Source organism: Tamandua tetradactyla, chromosome 15, assembly GCF_023851605.1.
Source record: "Tamandua tetradactyla isolate mTamTet1 chromosome 15, mTamTet1.pri, whole genome shotgun sequence".
NCBI classification, from domain to species: Eukaryota; Metazoa; Chordata; class Mammalia; order Pilosa; family Myrmecophagidae; genus Tamandua; species Tamandua tetradactyla.
The window spans coordinates 37,279,324-37,293,591 of NC_135341.1; the positions used below are offsets into that span (position 1 = coordinate 37,279,324).

The 14,268-nt window shown below is 37.5% G+C and overlaps 1 protein-coding gene across 3 annotated transcripts in view; it reads right to left on the reverse strand.

Moving 5' to 3' along the window:
- The window catches only part of ARIH2 (ariadne RBR E3 ubiquitin protein ligase 2), a 57,413-nt gene that overhangs the window by 23,989 nt on the left and 19,156 nt on the right, over positions 1-14,268 (reverse strand). For 2 of the 3 annotated variants that reach the window (XM_077129379.1, XM_077129378.1), the window contains exon 4: positions 662-729. In XM_077129379.1, the coding sequence (XP_076985494.1) occupies positions 662-729 (68 nt within the window). Of the gene's footprint in view, positions 1-661; positions 730-11,152; positions 11,199-14,268 lie in introns of all 3 variants that reach the window. The other variant, XM_077129380.1, reaches the window with a different exon arrangement.

Sequence of the window (14,268 nt, forward strand, 5' to 3'; positions counted from 1 at the left end):
ATCTTGTCAAAAAATGTCAGTAGTACTGAGGCTAAGAAACCCTAGGCTAGACAGAAGAAAAGGCCTCTGAAGGTAGGAGACAGGGAAACTCTTCAGAGATGTAGGCAAAGGAGATACTCTTCATCCTGATAGCATCAAAGACATCTTGAGACTCCAAGATCTGTGCCCCAAGAGCTCCAGTTCTGGAGGAAGTGGGAGGAGACACTCAAATACTCTGCTGGTGGGATGATAGACAGTAAACTGGCAAATCCTTTCTGAGGGCAATATGCAATACATTACAGTGCATTCCTCACTTGAGATATACAAAATAAATAACTAGAGGTACTGACAAATTTTACCTAGAAAGCATTAATGATGGCATAAAAAAATGAAACTAATTTCAGTGTCTGACAACAGGGGTTTGGAAAAAGTATGGAACATCTATATGATGAAATACTGGGCCAGCATTAAAACTAGAATAAAAGAATATGCTGAAGACATGATAAAACGTGCATAATATATTGGGAGAAAAAAGGATGTACAATATAATTCAGTATTTTAAAAACATAATATGCACATTTTAAGGCTATATTCCAAAATGTAAATAATAATCACTACTGGGTAGGTGGGAAAAAAGGGAAGGTATGGGTGGGGCCATGTCTCCTCACGACAAACATCTTACCTGTCCAATATCTCTGCGACTTGCCAGTGGAAATTAACTAATATAAGTTTAGCAACTGAATGAGATACCTAGAAAGAAGAAAGAACAAAATAAAATTATAACTGTAGTTTCTTTCAGAGCACTCCACATTTTGAAAAGTACATACATTCACATTTATACCAGGCCCAAGCTTGATTTTCAAATTCTTCCTCTTGGTTCTGTTTTGTCTTTTGTTCAGACTCTTATAGATCTCTTGATTTTCTACTGTTGTTTTCATTAATGACCCTTCAAGAAAATCAGCTTTTATAGAAAACTTAAACAAAATCACCTAGTTTACAATAGATAAAATCCTGGCATTCAATTTAAGCATCAGAGTTATGGGTTCCCTAATGTAATTTATGTTCACTCAAACTACACTTGGGTGGCATAGCTCTACTTACTTGCAGAAATCTCCAGTCTTGGACTTCTCACACAACCCCATAAAACAAAACAAAACAAAACACTGTTTAAAATCCCCAAGTTTCAGGTAGCTAATGAGTCTAATTCCAAGGACAATTTAAAAGTTGCGGCAGCCTTTCTGGCCCCTACATTCTCTTAAGGAACATTAAAGGAACTGGTTATGGGTATTCAAGAACTTCATAAGGTGCTCTGAGCTAGCAATTTTACTTCCATAAATTCCTCCTGAGGAAATGACAGAGGATATTGCACTGCATTGTTAACCACAATAGTAAAAAATCAGAAACAGCATGAATGTGAAATAGCATGAATGTCCAATGAAAGGGAGATAAATAATATTTGACATATCCTCACAATGAATTACTGTGCAATCATTGAAAAGGATGTTGTACAAGTGAGTTTACTGATGTAGAAAGAAATTCACATTTTAATGTTGGTTAAGGAAATTGTACAGTCCCAATAAAACGTTAATTGGGGAAATAAAGCCAGTTACAAAATAAAACATCCTGTGTGTCAAGGATAGGATAGGGCCATAAAAGATTAAGAAGTATCTTTTTTTAAGAAGTATCTCTCCATCAGAGAGAACATGCATAAAATGAACCAAGGAAATACAAGGAGAGCACTTCATGCTGGAGAGCTAAGAGAACATGCAGAACCTTGGTACTCTGCTCACTGGACCAAATCTTGAAACAGGAACTACTAAAGACCTGTAGGCAGTGCATGCCTGGTTCACAGGTAAGAACTGCAGAGGGGAAAACAAACAGGCTGCAACACGTAATTCTTGTCACCTAGAGCTCCAACTAGCCACTCCAGAAAGGTGAGAGTTTTCCCTACTCAAAAAGGGCATATTCCAGAGCACCATCAAGTGTTAAAGGCTGAGCAATCAGTGAGCGCCTCCCTGTCTCTTTATTTCCCGTGTGCCTCCAGAAACCAAGAACCCAAGACAGCTTACTTCATTGAGTGAAGGAGGGAAGGTGCTCTCACTTGCTCCCATTTCCCTTTCATTTAAGATAAGAGGCATCTCCGATAAATCCCAGAGTGATTTGATCTTTGAATAAGAAAGTATTTGAAAAATCCCTTTAGGGGAGTGGTGAGATGGGAGAAAATTCAACTTTTCAAAGTTGAATTCTTGATATTCTCACAAGCAGTGTGGACAACCAAAGCTATAGGCTGAGCCCCCAGGCTTGGGGTTTATTCATATGAAACTTAACCTCACAAAGGATAGGTCAAGCCTATTTAAAATTAGGCCTAAGAGTCACCCCCAAGAGAACCTCTTTTGTTACGCAGATGTGGCCTCTCTCTCTCCAGCCAACACAGCAAGCAAACTCACCACCTTCCCCCTGTCTACGTGGGACATGACTCACAGGGGTGTGGACCTTCCTGGCAATGTGGGACAGAAATCCTAGAATGAGCTGAAACTCAGCATCAAGGGATTGAGAAAACCCTAGAATGAGTTGAGACTCAGCATCAAGGGATTGAGAAAACCTTCTCGACCAAAACGGGAAAGAGTGAAATGAGACAAAGTGTCAATGGCTGAGAGATTCCAAACAGAGTCAGAGGTTATCCTGGAGGTTATTCTTATGCATTAAGGAGCTATCACCTTGCTATTCAAGATGTAATGGAGAGGTTGGAGGAACTGCCTGAAATGTAGAGCTGTGTCCCAGTAGCCATGTTTCTTGATGATGATTGTATAGTGATATAGCTTTCACAATGTGACTGTGTGATTGTGAAAACCTTGTATCTGATGCTCCTTTTGTCTACCTTGTCAACAGACGAGTAGAACATATGGAATAAAAATAAATAATAGGGGGAACAAATGTTAAAATAAATTTAGCTTGAAATGCTAGTGATCAATGAAAGGGAGGGGGAAGGAGTATGGTATGTATAATTTTTTTTTCTGGTTTTGTTTTATTTCTTTTTCTGTTGTCTTTTTATTTCTTTTTCTGAATTGATGCAAATGATCATGATGATGAATTTGCAACTATGTGATGATATTGTGAATTACTGATTATATATGTAGAACAGAATGATCATAAAAAAAGATTACATTAAAAAAAAAATTTCTCAACCTCCCCGAAGAAACAGCATATTAACACTAACACTGTACCTGCTCGGATCCTTTGAGCTCAATAGCAGCAACAAAGCATCAGAACTAGCATATCAGGTGCAGCTCACCTATGAAAACAACATGGCCTTCTGCCATGACCAAAGATTTTACTGATGACTACAAGTTTGCCAATATCCAACTCAGAATATCCCAGTGGAGTTGAGTTACAGTGAGAAGAGATCACATGAAGAGAGCATACATCTAGCACTCTGACAGCAGAGTGATCTTTTAGTTCTAACATCCAAGAACACATTAAGATAAACAAGTAGTAGGCACACAGTGTTAACTCTACACACCTCCTTGCTAGCCGTCTGGAAGAGGCATGACTTCAATGTCAGATAGGGGTGTGACAACTCTTTCCCTCAATAATCCACAATAAATCAGATGGAAATCTGAGACCACATTTAAACAAAACGCACTGCAACTGCACCCTGCCCAATAATGGACACCAAGGAGGACCTACAGGAATGCCCAGTTCCAGAGGGATTTCTAAGCAAAGGCAACACAGGAGTGGAGGAAAAGTACTTAGAAAACTGCACACAATTCCAGCAGTCTCCCAGAGAAGGCAGCCTCAGGTTGATTTGGGGGTGGAGACCCAATACTTGGGCCACCTTCAACAGAAGGGCCAGGATAAGCCTTGTGAATGATATTATGTAAAAGCCACATTAAAGATAAAAAAACAGTCTCTCTCAAAGTGCAAATAGCTGAGTTCTCTAAGGAAAGAACTACCTGAGTAATTATACCTTAATGCTCAAGAGCTCAGTAATACATTCTGAATCTAATAAAGTCAACATTTCTATAAATGGGGATAGTCCTTCACCCCCTGTTCAGTTGTGGAGAGGAAACCTTTCAGCAGCATCAAGATGCACTCTTGCCAGACTACTTAGATCACGGAGCTAACAAACTGTTGGTAGTTAGGATTAAGCACTATCAGGATGACTCATAAAGAAAAGGTAAAACCAGGGAAAATGGGCCCAGTGTGGTAATCAAAAAAGACCTAAGAAGGAACACACATGACTATGTCATGTTGAGGATAACCTTTCAGTTCTATTGGATCTATTTGTAATAGGAAGATTAAAAGTCATATTTATTTGAGTTCTTTTTCTATTTCTAGAAACACTAAATGAGGAAACAAACAGAAACAAAGAACCAGGAAGTTTTCTGCCCAAGATCTAGAGTCTCCATAGAGAGAAAGGACATTCATTCACTCCATCTCAAGGGCCAAAGAGGGCCCCTTTCAATGAGAATGGGTCACTATTTCCAGCATGCTTGGATCCCAAAGAAGGTAGAAAGTTTTGGCAGACACTTGAGATATACACAAGACCATGAAAAGGGAAGAAAAATGTAAAATTCAACAATTTGTAAAGATTTTTAAGAGAGTAAATTCAAATTAAGTGGAAAGAAAATAATAAACATAAAACAAATAAAATATGGGACAAATATATAGGAAAATTAAAGTCCAAAAGTTGAGGCTTTATTCCTACAGATCTTGGAAACATTAAAAGGAAAATATGATAATATTGTCAACAATCAAATTTTAATAAATTTGACCTCTTAGATGAAATGGACAAGTTCCTTGAAATATACTCTACCAAAACTGACTCAAAATGAAATGTAAAATCCATAGGGACACCCAAATCAATAGGTCAAGCCCCTGATCTTGAGGTTTGCGCTAGTGAAGCTTATATTTACAGCAGAGAAGTTCAACTTACCTATGGATATGCCTAAGAGTTACTTTCGGAGGACCTCTTTTGTTGCTCAGATGTGGTTTCTTTCTCTCTCTAAGCCCAACTCTGCAAGTGAAACCACTGCCCTCCCCACTACATGGGATGTGGCATCCAGGGATGAAAGTCTCCCTGGTGGCATGGGAGGTGACTTTCAGGGATGAGTCTCACCCTGGCACTATGGGGTCAACAATGCCATCCTGACCAAAAGGGGGAAAAGAAGTGTAACAAATGAGGTATTGGTGGCTGAGACAGTTCAAATAGAGTTGAGAGGTTACTCTGGAGGTTATTCTTACACACACTTCAGTTAGACATTTCTACCAAATCCCAATCAAAACTATTCCTGCCAATACTAAAGAACATCTAGAGAATTATATAAGATTCTTCAAAGGTTCTGTGCACTAGGGTAGCTTTCCAGAAACAACGACTTCCAGATGGGTTCCTGGATCAGGTAAGTCTTAAAATGCAGAGGGACCCAACTCTCTAGAACATCAATTAGTTTCACCCCTCCATTCCACATTATTCACAGTCCCTTCCAACATGAAAAAGCTAGAATGGACATAGCCCAAATACAACCAAACAGTGGGAGTTATAGAGAAGGTAGGGTTTAACAAATGAGTACAACTACTGAATCATTATATTAATATTTCTTTTACTCTCCAAATCTTAAGGCAGCTAGGGGTAAAGACCTAAAGTTGCGGAATTGTGGCCGATACCAAACACTCAAATCTGTTCTACAAACGATTGTTGTGACGTGCTTTGAAATTTATCGTTTTGTATATATGTTATTTTTCACAAAAAAGAAAAAAAAGTCAACTGTGATAAATGAACAGCTATATGGCGTTATTGTGAACTACTGATTGTGCACTTTGGATGATTACATGTTATGTGAATATATATCAATTTAAATAAATAATTAAAAAAAAAAGATCAAAGAAGGTGAAGTTAGAAAAGAGAAGATAGGATTTAACAAATGAGTATATCTCCTGAATCCTTATATTGATATTTCTCTTAGTCTTCAGTGTCTTGGAGCAGCCAGAAAGAAAAATCTAAAATTGTTGAACTGTAACCCATACCAAACTCTAAAATCCATTCTATCACTAATTATTGTGGTGTTTAAAATTTATTACTTCTTTGTATAAATGTTATTTTTCACAATAAAAAATAAAATGAAATGTAAAATGTGACTAGCTCTATATCTAATAAAGACACTGAGTTCATGATCAAAGTGCTTCCAACAAAATTCCAGACCTACGGGGTTTTCACTGGTGAATTCTATTAAAACGGACCTTACACAGACATTTTCAGAAACTAGAGGAGGAAGGAATATTTCTTCTAACTCATTTTATGAGCCCAATATAACCCTGATAAAAAAACTGACGCACACACAAAAAAATTTTTTAAAATTACAGCCCAATATCCCCCTTATGAATACCAACACAAAAATCCTTAACCCCAAAATATTAGAAAATCAAATCTAGCAATAAAGAAAAAGGATAATACATCATAATCAAAAGTGAGGTTTATCCCAGAAATGTAAGGCTGATTTAGTATTTGTAAAATATACAATAAGGCAAGAAAAAGAAATAAAAGACATAAAAATTGGAAAGGAGGAAACAAATCTATCTCTAATTCCAGAGGAAATGACTGTTCATGCAGAAAATCTTAAAGGAAATCTAAAAATTACTAGAATACATAAGTAAATTTAACAAGGTCACAAAACACAAGGTCAATGCACAAAAATCAAATGTCTTTCTATATAGCAACAAACAATCAGAATATTGAAAAAATTAATTTTAATATATTTTATTTGTCCTAAAATACTGACATTTCAACATGTAACCCATAAAAAAGCTGAGTTATTTTATATCTGTCTTATCATACAAAGTCCTCAAAATCCAGTATGTATTTCACACTTTTAGCACACCTCAGTTCAGACTGGCTACATTTAAAGTGCTCAATGGCCACATATGGTTATGGGCTACTCACTGGACGGCATAGCTACAGATTGAAAGCATTTGCAATCAAAATCCCAGCAGGCATTTTTGTAAAAATTAATAGACGATCTTAAAATCTGTGGCAATGTAAAGGATCCAGAATATTCAAAGCAATCTTGAAAGAGAAGAGCAAAGTTGGAGGACTTACACTGTTTCACTTTAAAATTTAATATAAAGATGAATAAACAACTATTTGACAATATTGCGAGCCAATGATTGCATACTTTGGATGGACTGTGTGTGTGTGAAGATACCTCAATAAAAATTTATTTTTTTTAAAGATTTAATATAAAACTACAATAATCAAGACATATAAATCAATGGAATAGAATAAAGCCCAGAAGAAAACCTGTGTATTTATGGTCAGTTTTCAATAAAGGCGCCAATTGTATTTCCTTCAATACAATGAAGGAAAGAATAATCTTCCTAACAAATGGTTCCTGAATAACTGAACATCCTTAAGCCAACAAACAAACAAACACAAATCAAACAAACTTAGAACCTTACCTCATGCCACACAAAAATTAACTCAAAATAGTTCACAATCTAAAAGTAAAATCTAAAACTTCTAGGAAAAAAAACAGAAGAAAATTTTGTGAACGTGGTTTAGGAAGAGATTTCTTAAATATGACAACAAAGCACAATCCTTAAAAAGAAAAAAAAACTGATGAATTGGAATTTCATCAAAATTAAACTTTTGCTCTTCAAATGAGATCATTAAGAAAATTAAGAGAGTCACAGACTGGGAGAAAATATTTGCAAATCATGTATGTAATAAACGCTTCTTTCAGAATATAAAAAGAACTCTTTACAACTTCATAAATGAGCAAAAGATTTAAACAGACATTTCACCCTAAAAAGATATAAACACGGCAAAATAAGCACAAAAAAGATCCTTAACATCATAAATCAGTAGGGAAATATAAATCAAAATCATGAGATACCACTCATGATTCACACTCATTAGAATAATCATAATCCAAAGACTGACAATACCATGAAGAAACTGGAACCATTATATAATCCTGGAGGAAATGTAAATAGTAGAGTCACTCTGGAAACAGTTTAGCAGTTTCCTAAAATATTAAACGTGCACTTACTATATGGCCCAGCAATTCCATTCCTAGTTATCTGAGAGAAATAAAAACATATATCAAAATAAAGACCTGAATGTGAATGATCATGGCAGCATTATTCAATATAGCCGAAAAGTTGAAACAATCCAAATGTCCATCAGCTGATAAAGAACAATAAAGTATATTTTAAAAATGTAAATCTGTACAATGGAAAATTCAGCAAAAGAAAGGATCGAACTACTGACGCATGACACAACATGGATAAACCTCAAAAACATTATGCTAAGTGAAAGAAGCCAGGCACAAAAGACTACATATTGCATGATTCCATTTATATTAAATTTCTAGAAGAAGCAAAACTATAAAGACAGAAAGTAGTTTATGGGGCCTGGGAGTGGCGACTGACCACAGACAGGCACAAGGGAAATTTTTGGGTGATGGAAACATTCTAAAACTGGGATTAGGGTGAAGGCTGTACAACTATATAAATGTACTAAAACTCATCTAATGGTAAACTTTAAAATGGATGAATTTAGGGGGTGCAAGGGTAGTTCAGTGATAGAATTCTCACCTGCCATGCGGGAGGACCAGGGTTCAGTTCCCGGCCCTTGCACGTCCCAAAAACAAACAAGTAAAATGGATGAATTTAACAGTAAATCACAGTAATTCAAAAGCTATCAAAAAATAAAATAAATTAATGGATAGAAATGTGATTAAGCAAATGTAGCAAAAGATTGGCTATTATATAATCTAGATGGTAGATGCGATGCCCACTGTACAATTCCTAAAACGTCTCTGTATCTTTTAAATTTTTCAATAATAAAAGTTAGGATAAAAGCTTTCCAATTTAATTCAATGGCAATCTGCTGCAAAAATAAATGTCATAATATATAAAAGGTTGATGTAATTTGATGACTATAGCATAAGAAAGTTTACTTTGACTTTTTACTTAAAATTCTTAAATGAAAACTGCCCCTTCAGAGCTTTAACACAGTTTTGACTAAAAGTTAACTGATCATATAATGTGAATTTTAATATAGTCACATCATTTCTACATCTCTACAGCACTTAATGCTGACAATGTCACAACACTCCCTCTGGCTCTCTTTTGACCTCCCTGACCAGGCCTTCTCAGTCTTCCATTGGATGCTCTTTCCCAGTCTGCCAGCTTCTTAAATGTTGTACTTTGTGGAACAGCTCTCAGACTTGCCCTCTTCTCACCTCCCTGGCCTGTCTCATTCATGCCTGGGCCTCGGTAAGTGAGAACATAAGCCCCAAGGACAAGGGGAGATAAGGAAGTGAGTATGCCTGAGAGAGGTGGGAAAAGAAGGGCAATTCGTGGTTTTGAGTTCATCAAAAACTGGAGAGTGCCCTCGACTCTCTAGGTGGTCCAGAGAAGGCTTTCACAGATTCAAAGACCGGTCTGAGCAGAGGTCAAGCGCAGTCAATCTTCCCTGCCTTTCTTTCCTCTTTCCCTATGCCTCCAAACCCTGTATTACAATGGGTCAGAAACTGGGCCCCAAAAAAGGGCTGTGGGTCACCTCTGTTGTCATTTACCCTAAACAAAGACCCACATGACCTCAGGCCTCAATCAAATTTGGCTTCGTTTTGCCACTGCATTTACAATTTCAACACCCTGAGTTTGTTTCCAGATTTTTATTTCTGGAAGCACTTAGCTCCATGCATGTCAAACATGACTTTGCTGCTGGTCACCAGTTATTTCCCAAAGGTCATGGCAAACATTTGCCATGCCCTATAGTGTGGGTTTGCAACAGAAACTTAAAAATATCTCCCTAATACAGGCCTTCAAAACATGTGCAGTAATTACCACTTGGTTGTACTGTGCACAGATACCTCAAGGAGTAGACAATTATCAGGAAGTCAAGTTCTTTCTGCTTTTTTATAAACACTGTAAGTATGCCACACAATTTTATCTATCTTGCTACACAAGCAGGACTGGGGGGGACGGGATAGGGGGGTTATATGGAGACCAAGGGGAAATCCAAGATGCAGGCCAAAGATGCTAAGATTTCCTCACAGAGCTGGAATGAAGACCAAATGTGTAGGAATGCTTTAGCCCAATTCCTGACATGGTTAATATTAATAGCACATAAACCCATGACTTCAGCATTTCATAAGATATTCTGAAGGCACTTTCTTCAATGATCTAAGACTTCAGCGACTACAGAAATAAAATATTGTAAATATTATCTGTGAGATTAAAGCAAAAAATGTTTATTTGTTACAAAATTTTTCTAAAAAATATTGTAAATAACAATCTTTTGGCTTGGAATGGAGATCACATTAGTAAGATAAAACTTCTGAATCTGCGTGGCCTCCATCTCATTCACTACAGGGAGAGAGCACCTGTCAGGGTTTCAAGAGCTTAAATAAGGTAACTCCAACAGCAATTTGGTCATGGGTTTTTATTACTTAAGCAGTTCTTTGACTTGCTGCCTCACTCTATGTTTCAATTTTATTCAGTACGCATTTTCTCCATTAGGAAGCCAGACTGTGATGAAATAATTTTTCAAGTCACAAGTCCCCAAGTCCATTTGAAGTTTGTTAGTAAATGACAGCCACAAATTTCTTTTCTAGCTCCCACCAAAAATCAAAAAGAAAAAGAAACAAAAATTCAAGTAAGTTCCTATTAGAATTTTAAATTAATTATTGGAGGAAACATTTCTTGAGTTCCTTGTCCACAGAGAACTTACACTGCCAGGAGATAAACTCTGCTACTTAAGAAATAAATAAGCACATACAACATTCAGGGCCCTTTCTAACACAGGCAATATCTACCCTCTGGAAAAATGTTTTCAGACTTTCAGGAAATTTAACAGCTCTATACTGACATCTCAGAGCACTTGAATATTGACACATTTACTTTTCAAAATAATGCATAGAACTTGCTAATTTTATAAAGGGATAAAGGCACATACTGAACAGCCTCTATTCCTAACAATTCCCCAAAGGAAGTCCCATGAGTATGGGCAGTTACTTCTTCTTCATTTTTTTAGCCTACTATAGCTGGTTCACGCTGCCTAGCCCTCAGGGACAAGTAAAAAACACAGCGTGCAAACAGATTTTTCCCCAAGAAAAAAAAAATATCCAGCAGCCCACCAAAACTGTCACCAGCCCTTCCCCACACTTACCAGTGCCATAGGGAGGATGCAGCTGATGGCAGTGAGCATCAACGGCCTGAAAAAATACAGGTGGTAGTTTCAATTTTTATTTAGAATTCTTACTTGGCAACTGCCTGAAATCTTTTAAAACTACGTGAAGGGATCTCCATGCCTCAGCCTGTGTAAAGCCACTTGGTGGTCTAATCACACTGTTAATACTAATGGTCACTCACAAAAAAGCAGAGATGAAGGAAGGGAATGAACTGTGAGCCAGCTTCTGGGTGTTAGTTAGACAGGGACAAGATACAGAAAAACTAGCCTGAAGAGATCAAGATGGATGGATTCAGGTCTTTGGGAGTTGGGAATGTAAGAAAGTACTAACGGGATAAAAGGAAGAAACAAGGTTAAAGCGCAGATGAAAAGGTATAGGTGAGTACAGCCCAGAATGGGGCAAATTCGGCACTGGTGGTGGTATGGTGGTGTCCCAGGGGCCTCCGACTTTGGGCAAGGCTCACCTCTAAAGTCTAATTTAAGAGGTGGACTTCATTTCTCTAATACTTCACACCTACATACCCTTAGCCTCTAAATGGTCAGCTCTCTGGCACCAGATCATAACTTTGCACTTTCTCTTTACAGGGCCATAGAAGGTGAGGTACCCACATAATATTTGTGCTTATAATTCTGATTCATAAATACAAATCTGAAAATTTCTCATGTGTTTAATCTTAACTGAGTCCCAAGTGCTACTGCCTTTAAGCATTAAAATCAATACCAAGTAAGTGCACTGGCAGTTCAATGGTAGAATGCTCGGTGCCATGCAGGAGAACTGGGATTCATTCCTAGCCCATGAACCACCACCCCATGGCCACACACACACAAAAAACAAAAAAGATCAATACCACCAGAAAACAAAGACTCTCACTAAATGTTATTTATGCAAAATATAAAAACCATTCCTTGACCATGAGGGCACATTTTTTTAATAATGAAAAATTCCAAAAAAAACTCTCATGTGCCATCAGCCAGCTCCAACGATAATTCATGGCCAAGCTCACTGTATCACTACCCTCTCCATACCCATGTAGATTACTGTGAAGAAATTCTTGCTAACAAATCTCTTGGGGTACATTTCAGTGAATACCTCTTGGAAGTATATAGTACAAAAGTCTGGTTTACAGTTCCTTTAAGAATTCTAATTCAGGGGATATCATATAGGCAGGAAGATCACCATTTCACTGAATCAAGGTCATGTCTAGCAACCACAATCAAAAGAAACGCAAACAGGAGCTGCTATCCAATGAATACACAGGACTAAAAGCCAAGTCTCCTACCATGTTCCTGCAGCTACAGCACATCTTGGCCAGAGATGATTTCAAACCATGTTCTGTCTCTTCCAACTACTGCTACTGTGAGGAGGCAAAGGAGAAGAAACACCGAATACCAGCCAGACAGTACAATCCAGGACCCCCTCTTCTCTAGAGAGGGGACACCTCAGGTCAGTTCATCTTACTAATAAAAATAGACTCAAGCATATGTTTCAAAGACAGAACTTCTACCCCATTGCCTGCTGTTCTTACCTGCTCCCTTAGCTATGATTAAAACACATAACCTCATTTTTATATAATAGTCTTTCTGTTTATGTACAACTCCAGCAGAATGGAAGCTCCTTGAGGTCTGAGATTTAATTTTTGTTTCCTCCTCTGCCATAACCAGGTACCTGGAACAACGCTTGTGCCAGCACTAGGTCCTCCCATACACTACCTTCTGTCTGTCTTGTTTGACCCAGTCTCAAGTCACTGCATACCCACAACCTCCTCTAGAGTCCATGCTGGCGCCAAGGGCTTCCAAGCCTTCAGGGAATACACAAACCACAGGAGAACCAGAGAAGAGTAAAAAAAGGATGCAGGGCCCAGAGGTCTCCTGAGGGTTGCACGAAGGGCAGAGGCCCTGACAGGATGCTTGTAGAGGCAAAAATCAAGCATATGGGTTAGAGGAGAGGAGCAGTGAGAAGGAGTTCAGGCTGGAGTCTTGTGAAGACACTTCAAGTTTTTAAGAGTAAGATAATCAAAGTGCTGCTTTTGGTTAATATATCAGAAAAATACTAGGTGAAAAAAAGAAAAATATATATTTATTTAAACCTACTCTCTCATCATTCTAAAAAAGGTAACAGAAACTATAGGCAAGGAGACCTTTTAAGTTCTTATAAGGTAGAGGTCAAACCACTTTTTCCCATTTCTCCCTATCTAAAAGTAAGAACAACAGAAGAGACTCCAGAAACACTTGTTTATTGGGAATCAACATAAACTTACCCTAATTACCAATGAACAAAAAAATCAAATAGCTCATAAAAAACACTGATGAAAAGGAACAACATCCCAATCCAATCCTCCTACTATCCCAGGAGTCTTCCTATCCAGGAGAAATCTCTTTCAGTTGTTTGTCTAGATTCTTCTGGTTGTTACCAATATTCCTGACTATGCCTATTATACTTTTCATCAGATTTAGCTTACTGATACCACCCAACGCCTCCCCATTTCAAGCTCCAACTTTTTGACATTTAAATTCCTCTACCGGTTATCTCTGTAACTTTACGATGCTATTCAACAGGACTAGAACTGCATTTTCTTCCATGGTTTCAATGTCACTATCTTTGGATCACTCAAAGGAGAACGTTCCTACATTAAGTACAAATACATTCTCTCTGCTCATTGCCAATTACTCATACTTGTATCACATATAGTCTGCATTATATTTGGATCATGATTTGAGGTTTTCTGCTCTGCATGGAAAACTGCCCCCCATCTCACAAAGGGCTCTATAGTTTTTTTCACCATATCCCTATCATCTTCCAGCTTCTATCTATTGCTTGGAATCCATTCTATTCCTATTCTTGAAGATATTTTTCTTGGATCCACCAAAATTCTGTTCAAATTTGGGCTGAGTGCACTCCAGGCCTGTTGTACAAGAGAAATGGTGAGATTTTTCACTGGACTACTAGTTTAATTCAACAATTTCTTATATTTCCTATCTTCCCCTTTCTGTATTTTCTTCTTCACGTAACTACCTGGAAAAGGTACAAGGGAAGTAAATCTTTTGTTCATGTCTGAAAATGAGTTTATTTTGTAAGAACAGTATTTTAGATTCAA